Source organism: the organism of the source record quoted next, unplaced genomic scaffold (assembly GCF_019419815.1).
Source record: "Pyrus x bretschneideri cultivar Hongxiangsu unplaced genomic scaffold, Pyrus_bretschneideri_v1 Contig81, whole genome shotgun sequence".
NCBI classification, from domain to species: Eukaryota; Viridiplantae; Streptophyta; class Magnoliopsida; order Rosales; family Rosaceae; genus Pyrus; species Pyrus x bretschneideri.
This window is the reverse complement of record NW_025999822.1, coordinates 1,283,221-1,295,889: the sequence shown is the minus strand read 5'-3', so window position 1 is coordinate 1,295,889 and position 12,669 is coordinate 1,283,221. Positions and strand designations below refer to the sequence as shown.

The 12,669-nt window shown below is 39.0% G+C and overlaps 3 protein-coding genes across 3 annotated transcripts; 1 reads left to right on the top strand and 2 right to left on the bottom strand.

Moving 5' to 3' along the window:
• Positions 1 to 264: 264 nt before the first annotated feature.
• On the bottom strand, positions 265 to 1,600 carry LOC125473294. The gene is made up of 3 exons (XM_048575953.1): positions 1,568 to 1,600; positions 1,378 to 1,462; positions 265 to 556 (listed from the first exon to the last, which is right to left on the bottom strand). Exons 1-3 carry the CDS (start codon positions 1,583 to 1,585, stop codon positions 315 to 317), a joined length of 345 nt encoding a protein of 114 aa, XP_048431910.1. The 5' UTR covers positions 1,586 to 1,600; the 3' UTR covers positions 265 to 314.
• Positions 1,601 to 2,233: 633 nt separating this feature from the next.
• Positions 2,234 to 8,074, bottom strand: LOC103957929 (thioredoxin O1, mitochondrial-like). Its single transcript, XM_048575895.1, has 7 exons — positions 8,045 to 8,074; positions 7,469 to 7,562; positions 3,306 to 3,371; positions 3,162 to 3,212; positions 2,972 to 3,051; positions 2,798 to 2,842; positions 2,234 to 2,571 (listed from the first exon to the last, which is right to left on the bottom strand). Exons 1-7 carry the CDS (start codon positions 8,072 to 8,074, stop codon positions 2,473 to 2,475), a joined length of 465 nt encoding a protein of 154 aa, XP_048431852.1. The 3' UTR covers positions 2,234 to 2,472.
• A 336-nt stretch (positions 8,075 to 8,410) lies between these two features.
• On the top strand, positions 8,411 to 12,417 carry LOC103956567 (pentatricopeptide repeat-containing protein At1g71420). Its single transcript, XM_009368585.3, is given in 3 exon segments — positions 8,411 to 10,525; positions 10,527 to 11,357; positions 11,870 to 12,417. Coding segments are annotated over 2 exon segments (2,274 nt in total). The 5' UTR covers positions 8,411 to 8,695; the 3' UTR covers positions 10,971 to 11,357; positions 11,870 to 12,417.
• The last annotated feature ends 252 nt before the right edge of the window (positions 12,418 to 12,669 follow it).

Genomic DNA, 12,669 nt, shown 5'->3' with positions numbered 1-12,669 from the left:
AGTTCTTACGGAACCCGAAGCCAGTGAGCTCCCAAAAGGCCTTGTGCTAGGTAGGGATAGGGGTGGGCACGGTGCGGTTCCACCCCTAAACTAAAACCGGAACCGAAATATATTAACAGTTCGATTCGGTGCGGTTCCACTTAAATTTATTACTAGAACATTACGGTTCGGTCTACACCGGTTCCGATCCGATTCTTGCCGGTTTACGGTTCCTAATAATAAATTATTTGAACCACATCTAGTTTGATCCACATTAACATCCAAGCAAAAATTAGTCTATATCCCGAAAATCACAACCGTCATATTTTGTACAGCTACCATAGCTCAAACACTGACTGATACCAGCAAGCAAAGTTCCACAGCTCCAGTTTTGAACTAACCCTGCATGTTATCTGCGTGATAGCTATCGAGTTCCTTGTCGAGTTCATCAACCGACTTCTCCACAGGCTTCTTCCTCCCTTCTCCACCACGACCACGCCCGCGTCCACGACCACTGCCGTTGCCACTCCCACGTGGTTTGCCACGACCATTTCTGTTCCCTCCACGACTGCTCCTACTACAAAATCCAAAATCATTGTAACTGTAATCACGGCTTGAAATAGCAGTCAGAGGATAATTGAAAAAAGTCTGGTTAAAATGGGATTTCAAAGTAGACTTCAAACAACTTAGAAATGATCGAAATAGTTTGTACAATGAAATTTATGTACTGTCTGATCAGGGAAAGATGCATTCTGATATGACAAATAAGTAGAAATGCAGTTTGACAAAACTATAATTAGGTCACTGATAAACAACTAAATCCGTTCATAGTACCTAAAATATGTCTATTGAGTTCATCCAAACAGAGAAACAAGAATTCGACCATCTAAACTCAATTGATCATACAGATTTGCTCTTACGTGGTTAAGTGACATACATTTCTAAGCTAAGGCAGGCTACTGCAGTCATTATTGAGTTGCAACTTTCAACTCATAAGTTTCCCAAAGTTAATTAACAAAACAGCAATTGAGCACGTCATCAACAGCCCTAAAAAAATGCAACATTTGAAGCGAGAAGAACAGCAGCATATCCAACAATAGTTAAACCAGTATAGTTTACGAAAGATAGAATCAGAGTAGAAACAGAGATTGCAACTTGCTGCCACACACAAATTTCAACTTGCTGCCACACACAAATTTAAACAAAATCTTATGCATTTTGACTGCCATCTGCAGGTTTAAAATATGCATTTTGACTGCCACTGATTGAAAGAGTAAATTATAAATTCCACTAACTATCAATAGATTCAATACTAACAAAAGGGAAAATATAAAAGTGAAAGATTAAGGAGAAAAGGTGATAAGGAAGGTGCTAAAAAAATTAAAGTTACATACATACCATCACTAGTAAAAGGTGATAAGTTAGGATTGAATAGTTTATGAATCCGCAATGCTATTGCTAGATGTGCCACCATTCCTTTTTTCTAGAACATATAAAAATTAAGAACTCATTAGCAAATAAGAAAGTAAGCATGCAATAAACCAAGAGAAAAAACAAAAACAAAGTAATGAAAAATAAATATTCATACCTGTTTCAAGTGCTTCATAAAACTCTATATCTTCCAAGATTGTCTCATCGTCTAAAATTGAGATGTTATCTGACATCAACCAATTTTGAGTACAAATTAACCTCTCTACCATTAGAGGAGTCAATGAAGAACGATATGAGTTCACAATCCTTCCTCCCATGCTAAAGGCAGATTCTGAAGCTACCGTTGAGACCGGAATTGCAAGAACTTCCTTTGCAATTAGTGCCAACACTGGGTATTTAACACCATTCAATTTCCACCAATTTAAAATATCAAAATCTTGACCTACTTCCACTTTTTCATTGCGATCTAACAAGTACCTATCAAACTCATGGTTTGAGAGCACGGCATTACTTGCTTCAACTTCTTTTATCCAACTTTCATCCATTTCAGATGCTATTGTTGATTGGTTCGTCATCCCTAAAATAGACAAAAATAAAAATGCTACTGTTAAACTTAAACTTAAACTTAAGCAATGCAGATGCTACTGTTGGACTTGGAAATTGTTTAAATTTCCAATATGCAGCACCTAACCTCAACCTTGACAAAAGAAATGAAGACTGATACAACATGCTAGACATATGGAGTTGTTGAATTATGAATGCACCTGACCGAAACCTAACCAACAAAAGTAAGGTCATACACTACGCCTAATAAAGTGCAAATGAATTATGCAACTACCACGTTTTTCAAAAGCTACTTTCTTAAGTGTCATCAACACCAACAGTTTTAGTTACACACACACACATGAAATGGAAATCCTACGAGAGGGTTTAATATAAATTGAGCTATAGAACTGATTGCATTTGGAGAAACTTCAACCGCTAAAAACTATTATGCATTTAATATAAACACTGCATTCACAAATGAGAAAGCACACAAGTGTAGTGTAATGTACTAAAGAATTACTTGTAGAGTTTTCCAAAAGTGTCTCTCAAGCGAGCAACATCAGCACCAACAACTTCAGCCACCTTCTTTCCATCTTGAAAGAACTGGAATGTAGGCTGCACCAAAATACACACATCAGACCACGAACCAAATGGAGCTTGGATTTCACCATATCCAAGTTAAAACATATAGAAATACGAAGAAGCAAAACCAGTAATAATCCATTCAAAAGACCATCCTAAAAAGATCATCCCATGAGTGCCATGAATAAAAGAAGCTATATACAAAGAACAAAACAAATTGGAGCATTTTCTTTCAAACATTATAAGAGCAATCATTTACCACAGAGGAAATATTCAACTTGCCCAAAGTGTTTGTAAGTCCTTCCAGATGGCTATGAGCCCACAAGTAAAGTTATTGCTAAAACTAACTTGAGAATTGAAACCCGTAACAAATAACTAGATTTCATAATTAACAACACTTAATATATAACTAGATTCCAATGCGAATGCGCACCTCGTCGATGTCAATCTTATATGTTGTTACATGTGGGTATTGCTCGCTCAACTCTCCAATGACTGGAGATATGAACTTGCCTGCACAAGAGATCACACCAAAGTACCAATTTTAACTTCAAAACACATGATTACGCCACATTTCGTGCCAATGACTTCGTTGCTTAAAGGAAAACGTATTTCGAACTTACAAGGCCCGCACCAGACTGCAGTGAAGTAGAAAAGTGCTGGCTCAGCTCCGTCTATATGAAATTTAGCAAATAATCAGATAACTTGCATAAATGTTTGATAAGTTTTCTTGCAACAAAACAATTCGAAAAACCCAGAAAAATTACCTTTAGCTTTGCTGATTGCGCTGGTGTATTCATCCTCTGACTTAATGACAACAATGTTTGTGGAACCTGAAATGGGGGAATCATGATTTAGGAATAGGAATGGGGGAAAGGAAATCTGAAATGAGCGGCGTGCGTGAAGGTGAAGCCGTGATGAAGGTGTCTCCGTGTGTGTGTGTGTAAGTGAAAATGAACCCTAATTGGGATAGGATCCTCTGCTTTGCAATTTAGTGAAACCAATTTTTTCAACTTATTATACCACAACATGTGTGTGTATATATAATTTATTTATTTATTATTAATAAAACGGTTCGGTTCGGTTCGAACGGTTCTTGGTCCTTCGAAACCGGAACCGGAACCGGTTTGAATGGTTCGGTTCGGTTTTTCACTCAAAGTTGACTTTTCCGGTCAACACGGTTTTTTTCGGTTTTTTTTCTTACGGTTCGATGCGGTTTTGCGGTTTTGCGGTTTTTATGCCCACCCCTAGGTGGGGATGGTATTATACATATAAGGATCACTCTCCTGGGCGATGTGGGATGTCACAATCCACCCCCCTTAGGGGCCCGACGTCCTCGTCGGCATACCACGACCAGGGTTAGGCTCTGATACCAAATCTGACACGCCCCGACCACGCCCTCACAGTTTTGTTTCTGGGAACTCAGACAAGAACTTCCCAATGGTCACCCATCCTGAGAGTGCTCTCGTGCGCTACTCGCTTAACTTCGGAGTTCCCATGGAACCCGAAGCTAGTGAGCTCCCAAAAGGCCTCGTGCTAAGTAGGGATGAGAATATGCATTTAAGGATCACTCCCTGAGCGATATGGGATGTCACATCGCTGCTTCTTCTTCTTCTTCTTCATCATTTTTGATGCGATGGGGCAAACACTAGTCCCCGTTTTCTATCATGTCCGTCCATTCGAGGTGCAAAAACAAGCAGGTAGTTTAAACAAAGCCTTTTTTGACAGCATGAACAAGCATTTCAAGGCAATGTAGAAAAGCTCAAGTATCCAATCTCTCTGGATCGCAGTTGGAAGATGGGTACGAAAACGCCCAAAAGTTTGGTCTTTCTTTTCTTTTTACAAAAACAAATGAAATGTCTGCTACTTGTTAGAACCTAGCTCCACATCTTCAATGGCTGCACAGAGAGAGAGAGAGAGAGAGAGTATAACAAAAGAACAATACTATTTCATTGACTGTTGAGCTTTCCTTACAATTTGCTATTTCTAGGATAATCGAAGAGTTATTGGGGCAACATTGGATACCACTAGTGGCACTACGTCACGTCGCTACGATATGAGCAACCAAATATCATGTTGTTCTTACTAGAATTTATATGAAGATGTCTAGGTATCGGACCTTTTCCATGGGTAGTACTTCTGATAAATGATCAATTTCAGTCTACTTCGCGTTGGGGCATTGGGTAAATGGACTAGTTTGTTTTGTCGGTACTTAGTATGCCAATTCATAGGTGTACCCAGGTATGTATATTTGCTGTGCTTCCTATGTTTAGACTTGAGAAGTGGTAGTTTTGTTTGTTGTAGTTATTGTAGTTTCATTATTTAGTAGTACAATGCTTATCTTCAAAGGGCTGATGCTGAACTTCGGAAGTCGATAGTTCGTAAAAAGAACCCTTTAAAACTTCTTTACATTATTATCTTCTTAATGTTGGAATTTTTTTCATATTTGTTCTTAATTCTTGTATATAATCATGGACATTTAAATCAATGTTTGATGGGGTTTCATTTGGATTGTGAGACTCGTACACAGTGTTCTAAATAACGAGTATGAGACGCAATTTGGTCTAATGTGTCTATGTATGCAATCCATGTCACATGTGGGCTCAATATCTATATGTCGTGATCCCATATTTCGTTGTATTAGTAGTGTGTATTCTCTCTATAGAACACAATGATGCTTGTTAGATATTTTCTGGTTGGTTTATGATCTGACTTATGGACCAACTGACTTGACAAAACCCAATGAGACTTTCAAAGGCAATGACATGTCTAATTGTGCTTTGATCAATGAGTGAAATTTTCTTCTTTTCCATACCTTTATGCTCTGAAAAGTAGTTACAATTTGTTAGTTTTGTTCTATACATGCTTCATCCACAACTCTTAAGTCCAAGTTGAAATGGTTTATTTCTTCCAGTATCGTAAATGATCTGGATGACTTAGAGTAACAGAGTTCAGATTTCTGCTGCTGCCATTCCCAATATTTTGATTGCTAATATGGACTAATATGGAGACTGTGTTTTGAAGTTAGGTATAGTCAATTTAATGAACTAATATGAAGGTTACATTATGGTAGATGCGGTGTTTTTCTCAACAGAGTGATTGCACTGTAAGCTCCAAAACCTACAGAAACACTACCATGACAGCATCAAACGGTAAGCTCCTTGATGTTGATGTGCTAGCATTTCTGTAGGTTTGGATACCAAAGTTTCCATATATGAAATATTTCATTGGTTACCAAGCATCTAGGTGTAGAAGCATGGTCCTGTTGAAATAGCATCCTTTGTTAATTTGTGCATATTTTGTGTGGGATTTGAGGGTTTAAGTTGCTTATTTAGTATTTGTATTCAAATTAGCAGTAAAGGATCTGGTTTCTCATATGGGTTATATATTTGTTGCAGAAACATGTCGAATGGACAATGCCAAGAGTGAAGAGGTATTGTTTTAAGTTGAAAACAATTAAGTTTAGGTTGGTTTGTTAAAGGATAAAGAGAGAATGGTGGGAAGCACAGGAGTAGAACCTTGCAATGTTGATTGCATTATGAAACTAGTGTTAAATCATGGAGGTCTGATTTGGTTATTTGTAATCAAGTCTAGAATGTGGTTTATAACTTGATATTACCCTATTTACTTGTGTCTAATTCTGTTTTAAGATATACTTTTGTAAACACAAATATTCCTGCGATGAATGAGACAAGAACATATGTACAAAATAATATTTTGTATTAATTTTGGGGTTACAATCTCTTTTACAATTTGATCCTCTGATTCTATCTTCGTAAGGTATAGATTTGTGGATGGGATGTTGATCCAAAGGGTTGTCGAGGCTTGGTCTAGGGATGAATAGTGGTGCAGATTTGTTGATGTTATTGATCCAAGGGGCCGTCAAGTCTTGATCTTGAGAATTTGGGAGGTAGGATGCTTGAAAGCTTTAGAGTTTCATAGCTTCAAGGATTTGGGGAACTATCTTCCAATTTGGGAGTAGAGAAATGTATATGTGAATTGGTCCAGTGAAATGAATGAAATTCGCTTCTATTTATAGAATTTTTCAAGGCCAAATTTTAAATATAATATTCAGATGAAATAAATCATTTATGTCAGGTGTTGACACATGTCCTATTTGATGACTTATACGATTTTTTTTAATTTTTCGTTGAGTCACACGCTACGTGTAAAATTTATGTGACACGTAAACGTTGAAATTTTAATGCATTGGTTAGCATTTATTTCACCAAAATTTCGATGTCTACAACTTTCATTTTATTTATTTCATTGGATTTTTGACTTAATGCAATCTCCTGTAATTAGTTGTGTTAGCCTTTTACCATTGTCTTGTATATCTTCACAAAAGTATGAAGACCCCAATTACTTTGAGTGGTATCAGATGTGTTGTTTCCTGTTTTATTTGTATTTGGTGGACGGTCTTACTTGGGTTGGTCATTCACTTATATTTATTAGCTTTTGGCTTTCTCAGGCAGTGCTGCTGTTAGTTAAGAATTTGAGCTTCTGGTGTGAGTATAAATTTCTTGTCCATTTCAACTTTTTGACCATATTATGTGGAGGGTGATTCATGTATTAACAGAACATAGTAACTTATGATAAGTAGTCCTTGCATGTTAAATAATGTGGTATGATATGTGGTAGTTTGTATTAAGGCATCGTTTGGTACGGAGGATTGGATTGAAGTGGATAATTCACAAATTTTAAGGCAAATTGAAGGTAGCAATGAATGTTTATTTAGAGGAATTAGTAGAGAATTGGACATGAAGAAAACTCATCCCTTCCAGTCCTAACATTTTGGAAAGGATTGGAATGATAAGTTTCCTTCATGAGTGTCCATGTTCTACCCTCTAGTTGGTCATAAGTTTTTTCATTTCTCCCTTCAATGTCCCTTGAGATTAGGAGCCACCTATTCCAATCCAATCTTACTTACCAAATGAGCCCTTGATGCAGTGCATATGTGTGGGTTCTCTAGCATTATTCTTTCTCCTTCCTCTCTTCCGCTGCCGGAGGCATGGTGTCACTTCCTGGCACAATTGGAGTAAAAAGCATTTACTGGCGTTACAATGAAATGGATAGGGCTCCCGTGTGCTCGTGGCAGCCCCACTTTGCAGAGAGGCTTTATGGTAGGTTGCCTGCAAATGTGTTGAAAGGGTAGAATGGGCAATTAACAGACAACATGCGTGGTGTCACTCCCTGACTGCATGCTGTTGATTTTGGATTTTGGATGTCAAAGCATGCATTCACATGAGTGTACCAGATGTGCTCATGCATTCCTTTTTAATCAGAAGAGGATTACGTAGAATGGTAGAAAAACACGTCCTTAACCCGTGCATAACATGTGCACGCTTATGTCACTAGGAGAAGTATCGTTTACATACAATGCTTCTCTCTCGTACAAATGATTATGTTATTTGATGACAGCACAATGATAGAATGTTCGTTAAGATGTTATATTGAACTTGATGTGGCAGGTTCTCCAATCTGGATGGCGAGTCTTTATTGGTACAGGTGAACCAAGGAAAGCATTATCATCCATCCCTGTAACTATTTTCAATCAGTAAAACCTGATGTTACACTTTTATCGCACCGTGGTTGTAAAATTGTGAGAATGAATGTCCACAGTAGTGTAATTGTTGTTATGTGATGTTTTCAAAAGGGTAATAGTAGTGTAATTGTTGTTGTGTGAAGCTTTCAAAAAGAACAATCATTTCACTTTTTGGTTTGTCATGAATGTGGCTCTGTATAAAGAGTATTCTATGTGTGATTACAATACACAGCAAAGAAAGAAGTGAAAACAATAATATCATTTCACTTTTTGCAATCCCTTGATATTATAGTTACGAAACTAAATAGTATGATATTTTGTCTATTTATAACAACCGTAAGCTTTTAAGCAAAGAATAATTATGGGACATGATCAATGGTAGTAGCGGTTTCAAGGTTCTTGTAACGTTTTCCTGACCACATTGGGTGCAAAAGTAGTGCAATTATGCATACATTCCACCAAGACATTGATCGGACTAACGGAATAGGATGTCATCATAATAATCCAACCCAATAACAACGGACAAGGAGCTTGCTTGTCGGTGCCGTCAGTGGCTTTGCTGACTACTTGGGAGGTCGAGGTCAAGGAGCAAGCCGCACACGAGCAAGTGTCATGTTACGCCCATGTGCTCTCACGCTCGCGTCTCGCATCTCTCATCGGACAACCTTCACCTCATCTTTCACCCTGCTCGACGTGCAAACCAATGATAATGATCTGCTCGGTCAGGTGCGGGTTCTCGCCACCCGCGGCCACCTCCAGGAAGCGCTCTCACTCTTCTACTCCCTTCATCCCCCACGACCTCACTGCCCCCAAACCTACGCCACTCTTTTCCACGCCTGTGCCCGCCACCGCCGCCTCCAAGACGGCCTCTCTTTGCACCGTTACATGATCGCCCACAACCCCATCCACCCACCCGACCTCTTTGTCACCAACCACCTCATCAATATGTATGCCAAATTTGGTCACTTGGACTACGCCCACCAACTGTTTGATGGAATGCCCAGTAGAAACCTTGTCTCTTGGACCGCTCTCATTTCCGGGTACGCCCTATGCGGACAACCCCAAAGGTGTTTGAGTTTATTTACTGGCATGTTGGTTCACCACCGCCCCAACGAATTTGCTTTCACCAGCGTGCTCAGCTCGCTCGCGGAGAGTGACGGTGTTTATGGTCGGCAGGTACATGCGCTTGCTTTGAAAATGTCTTTGGATGCTTGTGTTTACGTTGCAAATGCTCTTATTACTCTGTACAGCAAGATTTGTAATCCTGGAGGTGTTTATGATGCTAGTAAAGACGAGGCGTGGAATGTGTTTAAGAGCATGGAGTTCCGGAATCTTATATCTTGGAATTCAATGATTGCAGGGTACCGGTATCGCGGACTTGGGGCTCAAGCTATTCATCTTTTCATACAAATGTACCTTGACGGAATTGGGTTTGATCGTGCCACACTTCTCAGCGTCCTCTCATCCTTATGCAGAAGCAACGGCCTTGATGATAATGTGGTTTCTAAGTTTTGTTTCCAATTGCACTGTCTCACGATCAGAACCGGGCTTATATTAAAAATTGAAGTTGCCACTGCGTTAGTTAAAGCTTATTCAGATCTTGGAGGAGATGTTGCGGACTGTTACAGGCTTTTCTTGGAGACAAGTTGTCATCGGGATATTGTTGCATGGACTGGCATCATAACAACTTTTGCAGAGCGAGACCCTGAAGAATCACTCTTCCTCTTTCGTCAATTGCGTCGTGAGAACTTAGTTCCCGACAGGTATACTTTCTCAATTGTTTTGAAAGCTTATGCAAGCCTTGCAACCGAGCGCCACACCTTGGCAGTTCAATCACAAGTGATCAAAGCTGGCTTTGAGTGTGACACAGTACTTGCAAATGCCTTGATCCATGCCTATGCTAGGTGTGGCTCCATTTCCTTGTCTAAGAAGGTGTTTGATGGAATTGAATTTTGTGATGTCATTTCGTGGAATACAATGATTAAGGCTTATGCCTTGTATGGACAAGCTACAGAGGCATTGCATCTCTTCTCACGTATGAACGTCCAACCTGATCCTGCCACCTTTGTTTCTCTCCTCTGTGCTTGTAGCCATGCTGGACTGGTAGAAGAAGGAACTCGTATCTTTGACTCCATGATTGAGGTATATGGTATTGTACCTCAACTTGATCATTACGCCTGCATGGTTGATATTCTTGGTCGAGCTGGACAAATTGTTAAGGCTGAGGAGCTTCTAAGTCGAATGCCAATGGAGCCTGATTCTGTAGTCTGGAGTGCACTCCTTGGGTCATGTAGAAAGCATGGAAAAACACCGTTGGCCAAGTTAGCAGCAGATCGACTGAAAGAGCTAGCACCAGAGGATTCATTAGGTTATGTACAAATGTCAAACATGTTTTGCTCTGACGGTAAATTTGGTGAAGCAGGCCTAATTAGGAAGGAAATGAAAGAGGTCTAGAGTGAAAAAGGAACCTGGATTAAGCTGGATTGAGATTGGAAATCGGGTCCATGAGTTTTTCTCTGGAGGCCAACATCATCCAGAAAGGAACGTTATCTTCAGGAATTTAGAAGAACTGATTGTGCGGTTAAGAGAAATGGGTTATGTTCCAGACACAAGCTTGTCAGTGCATGATGTGGAAGAGGAACACAAAGAGGAGCAGTTGTACCATCATAGTGAAAAGCTAGCTTTAGTGTTTGCTATTATGAATGAAGGTAGTTCAAATTGTGGTCGGACTGCTATAAAAATAATGAAGAACATAAGAATCTGCGTGGACTGCCATAACTTCATGAAGTTAGCATCAAATCTACTTCAGAAAGAGATTTTTGTGAGAGACTCAAACCGGTTCCACCACTTTAATGATGGAATATGCTCTTGCAATGACTACTGGTAACAAACGAGCAGAAGTAAACCACACTGGTTGTGCCTGATTTACCAGCATGCTCGATGGATCATGGTTCAGTTGTGAATGGTTCATGCAGATGCTGTTGATACTGAATTTTTTTCCCATGATTTCTGTTGATCATTTGAGCCAGTGTCAACTTGATAGGGCTTGTCACAAGGCTGAGTATTAGGAATGTCGTGTCCATGACTTATTGCTGAAGACAAGGTTGATTTTGAGCTGGTCAGTGTTAGACAATATAAACCAGAGTCTCATCAAGCAAAGCAGAAGGTTGTTTTTGTCCGCATTTTACTATGTCATTTTGAGCTAGGGTTCTGCCTGCGATCTACGGAAGTCAAATCCACCAGTCCACCCGCTCAAAATCCAGCGTATACAGAGGTCAGGTCCTTTAATATTTTCATAATTCGTTTCACATTACTTGTTTGTGAATATATATATATTCACTTTCTTTTCAATTTCTTTAAAGAGTACATCCAGAGAGAAAACTATTATTTGCTCAAATTCACCGAATCTCTAGTAGAAGCTCCCTTAAATGGTTCCTTGATCTCTCTTTTTTTGTTGAATTCCTTGTTGGTTGTGATAATTTTTATGAGATTTTTATGGTATGTTGCCATTCAACTTAGGTAATCTAGGCGCTTGGCCTGGGTTTGGTTGGCTTTAACATCTTGGGATACCGTGACCCTGTCTCGATTAATTGTCCGGAAATTCTGTTATTTCACCATAGCAACCTGGTTATTTACAGTGTTGCTGTTATGATCCAATGACAGTGATGTTAGATCACTTTATGTGGGGTGCCTTGCTGTGATTATTGGCAGACCAGCATTTGCAACTTTTTCACAGTTAAGTTTTGTTAGGATTCTTGTCGCTGACACATGGTTTTTGGCTCACAGATGTCTGGGCAAGACAAGGCCTCGCATAATACTGCTTGTATGGTTTCCATGGGTTTATCGACACCCAGAATTTCAGACTATCCCACGGGTGATGCGGCTGCATTCACTTTGGTCTACTAATGATGCTCAAGCTAGTGCTCATGCCAGTATAGGAATTTCCGATACTCCAGAGCACTATAGAATTTCCGATCAATTTCGTTGAAGAGGATAATAAGCAAATACAAAAACCCAGCACATAGCAGACATGCCAGACCAGCCTGCTGCCTCTGATTTATATTCTACAATTTTCACTATGTTATTCTCATCAGAAAAGCAAAATTCTCAAAATTTCCAATAGCTAGCTCTGTGCAATCTACATTATTGACAAGTTTTAAAAACAAAAAAACCAAAAAAGTCATTGTAAAACTTACGAAGAAAGAGAATGGATGGACCATTCGGCCCTTCCAATTCATAGATGTGGATCTCGGATCTATGAATGTGATGTTCCCTGAGAAAGAAAAGAGAAACGAGTTTAGACAAAAATGAGATATTCTTGGAATTATCGGGTATGTTGTGCTCCCTACATGTTCTATTTCCCAATGGTCCAATAAAAAGATACAGATTGGTGACGTATAAGCTACATTTACATCTCATTTTATGTTTCTGAAAAATGTAAACATGAATTCTACTTCAAGGGAGGGCTATAAATTTGAAATTTCATTTATCTTTCTCTCGTTGACTAAAGGAGTCCACCTCCTAAAAACATATAAAAGTGCATATATATATATATATATATATATATATTTTTTTTTTTTTTTTTT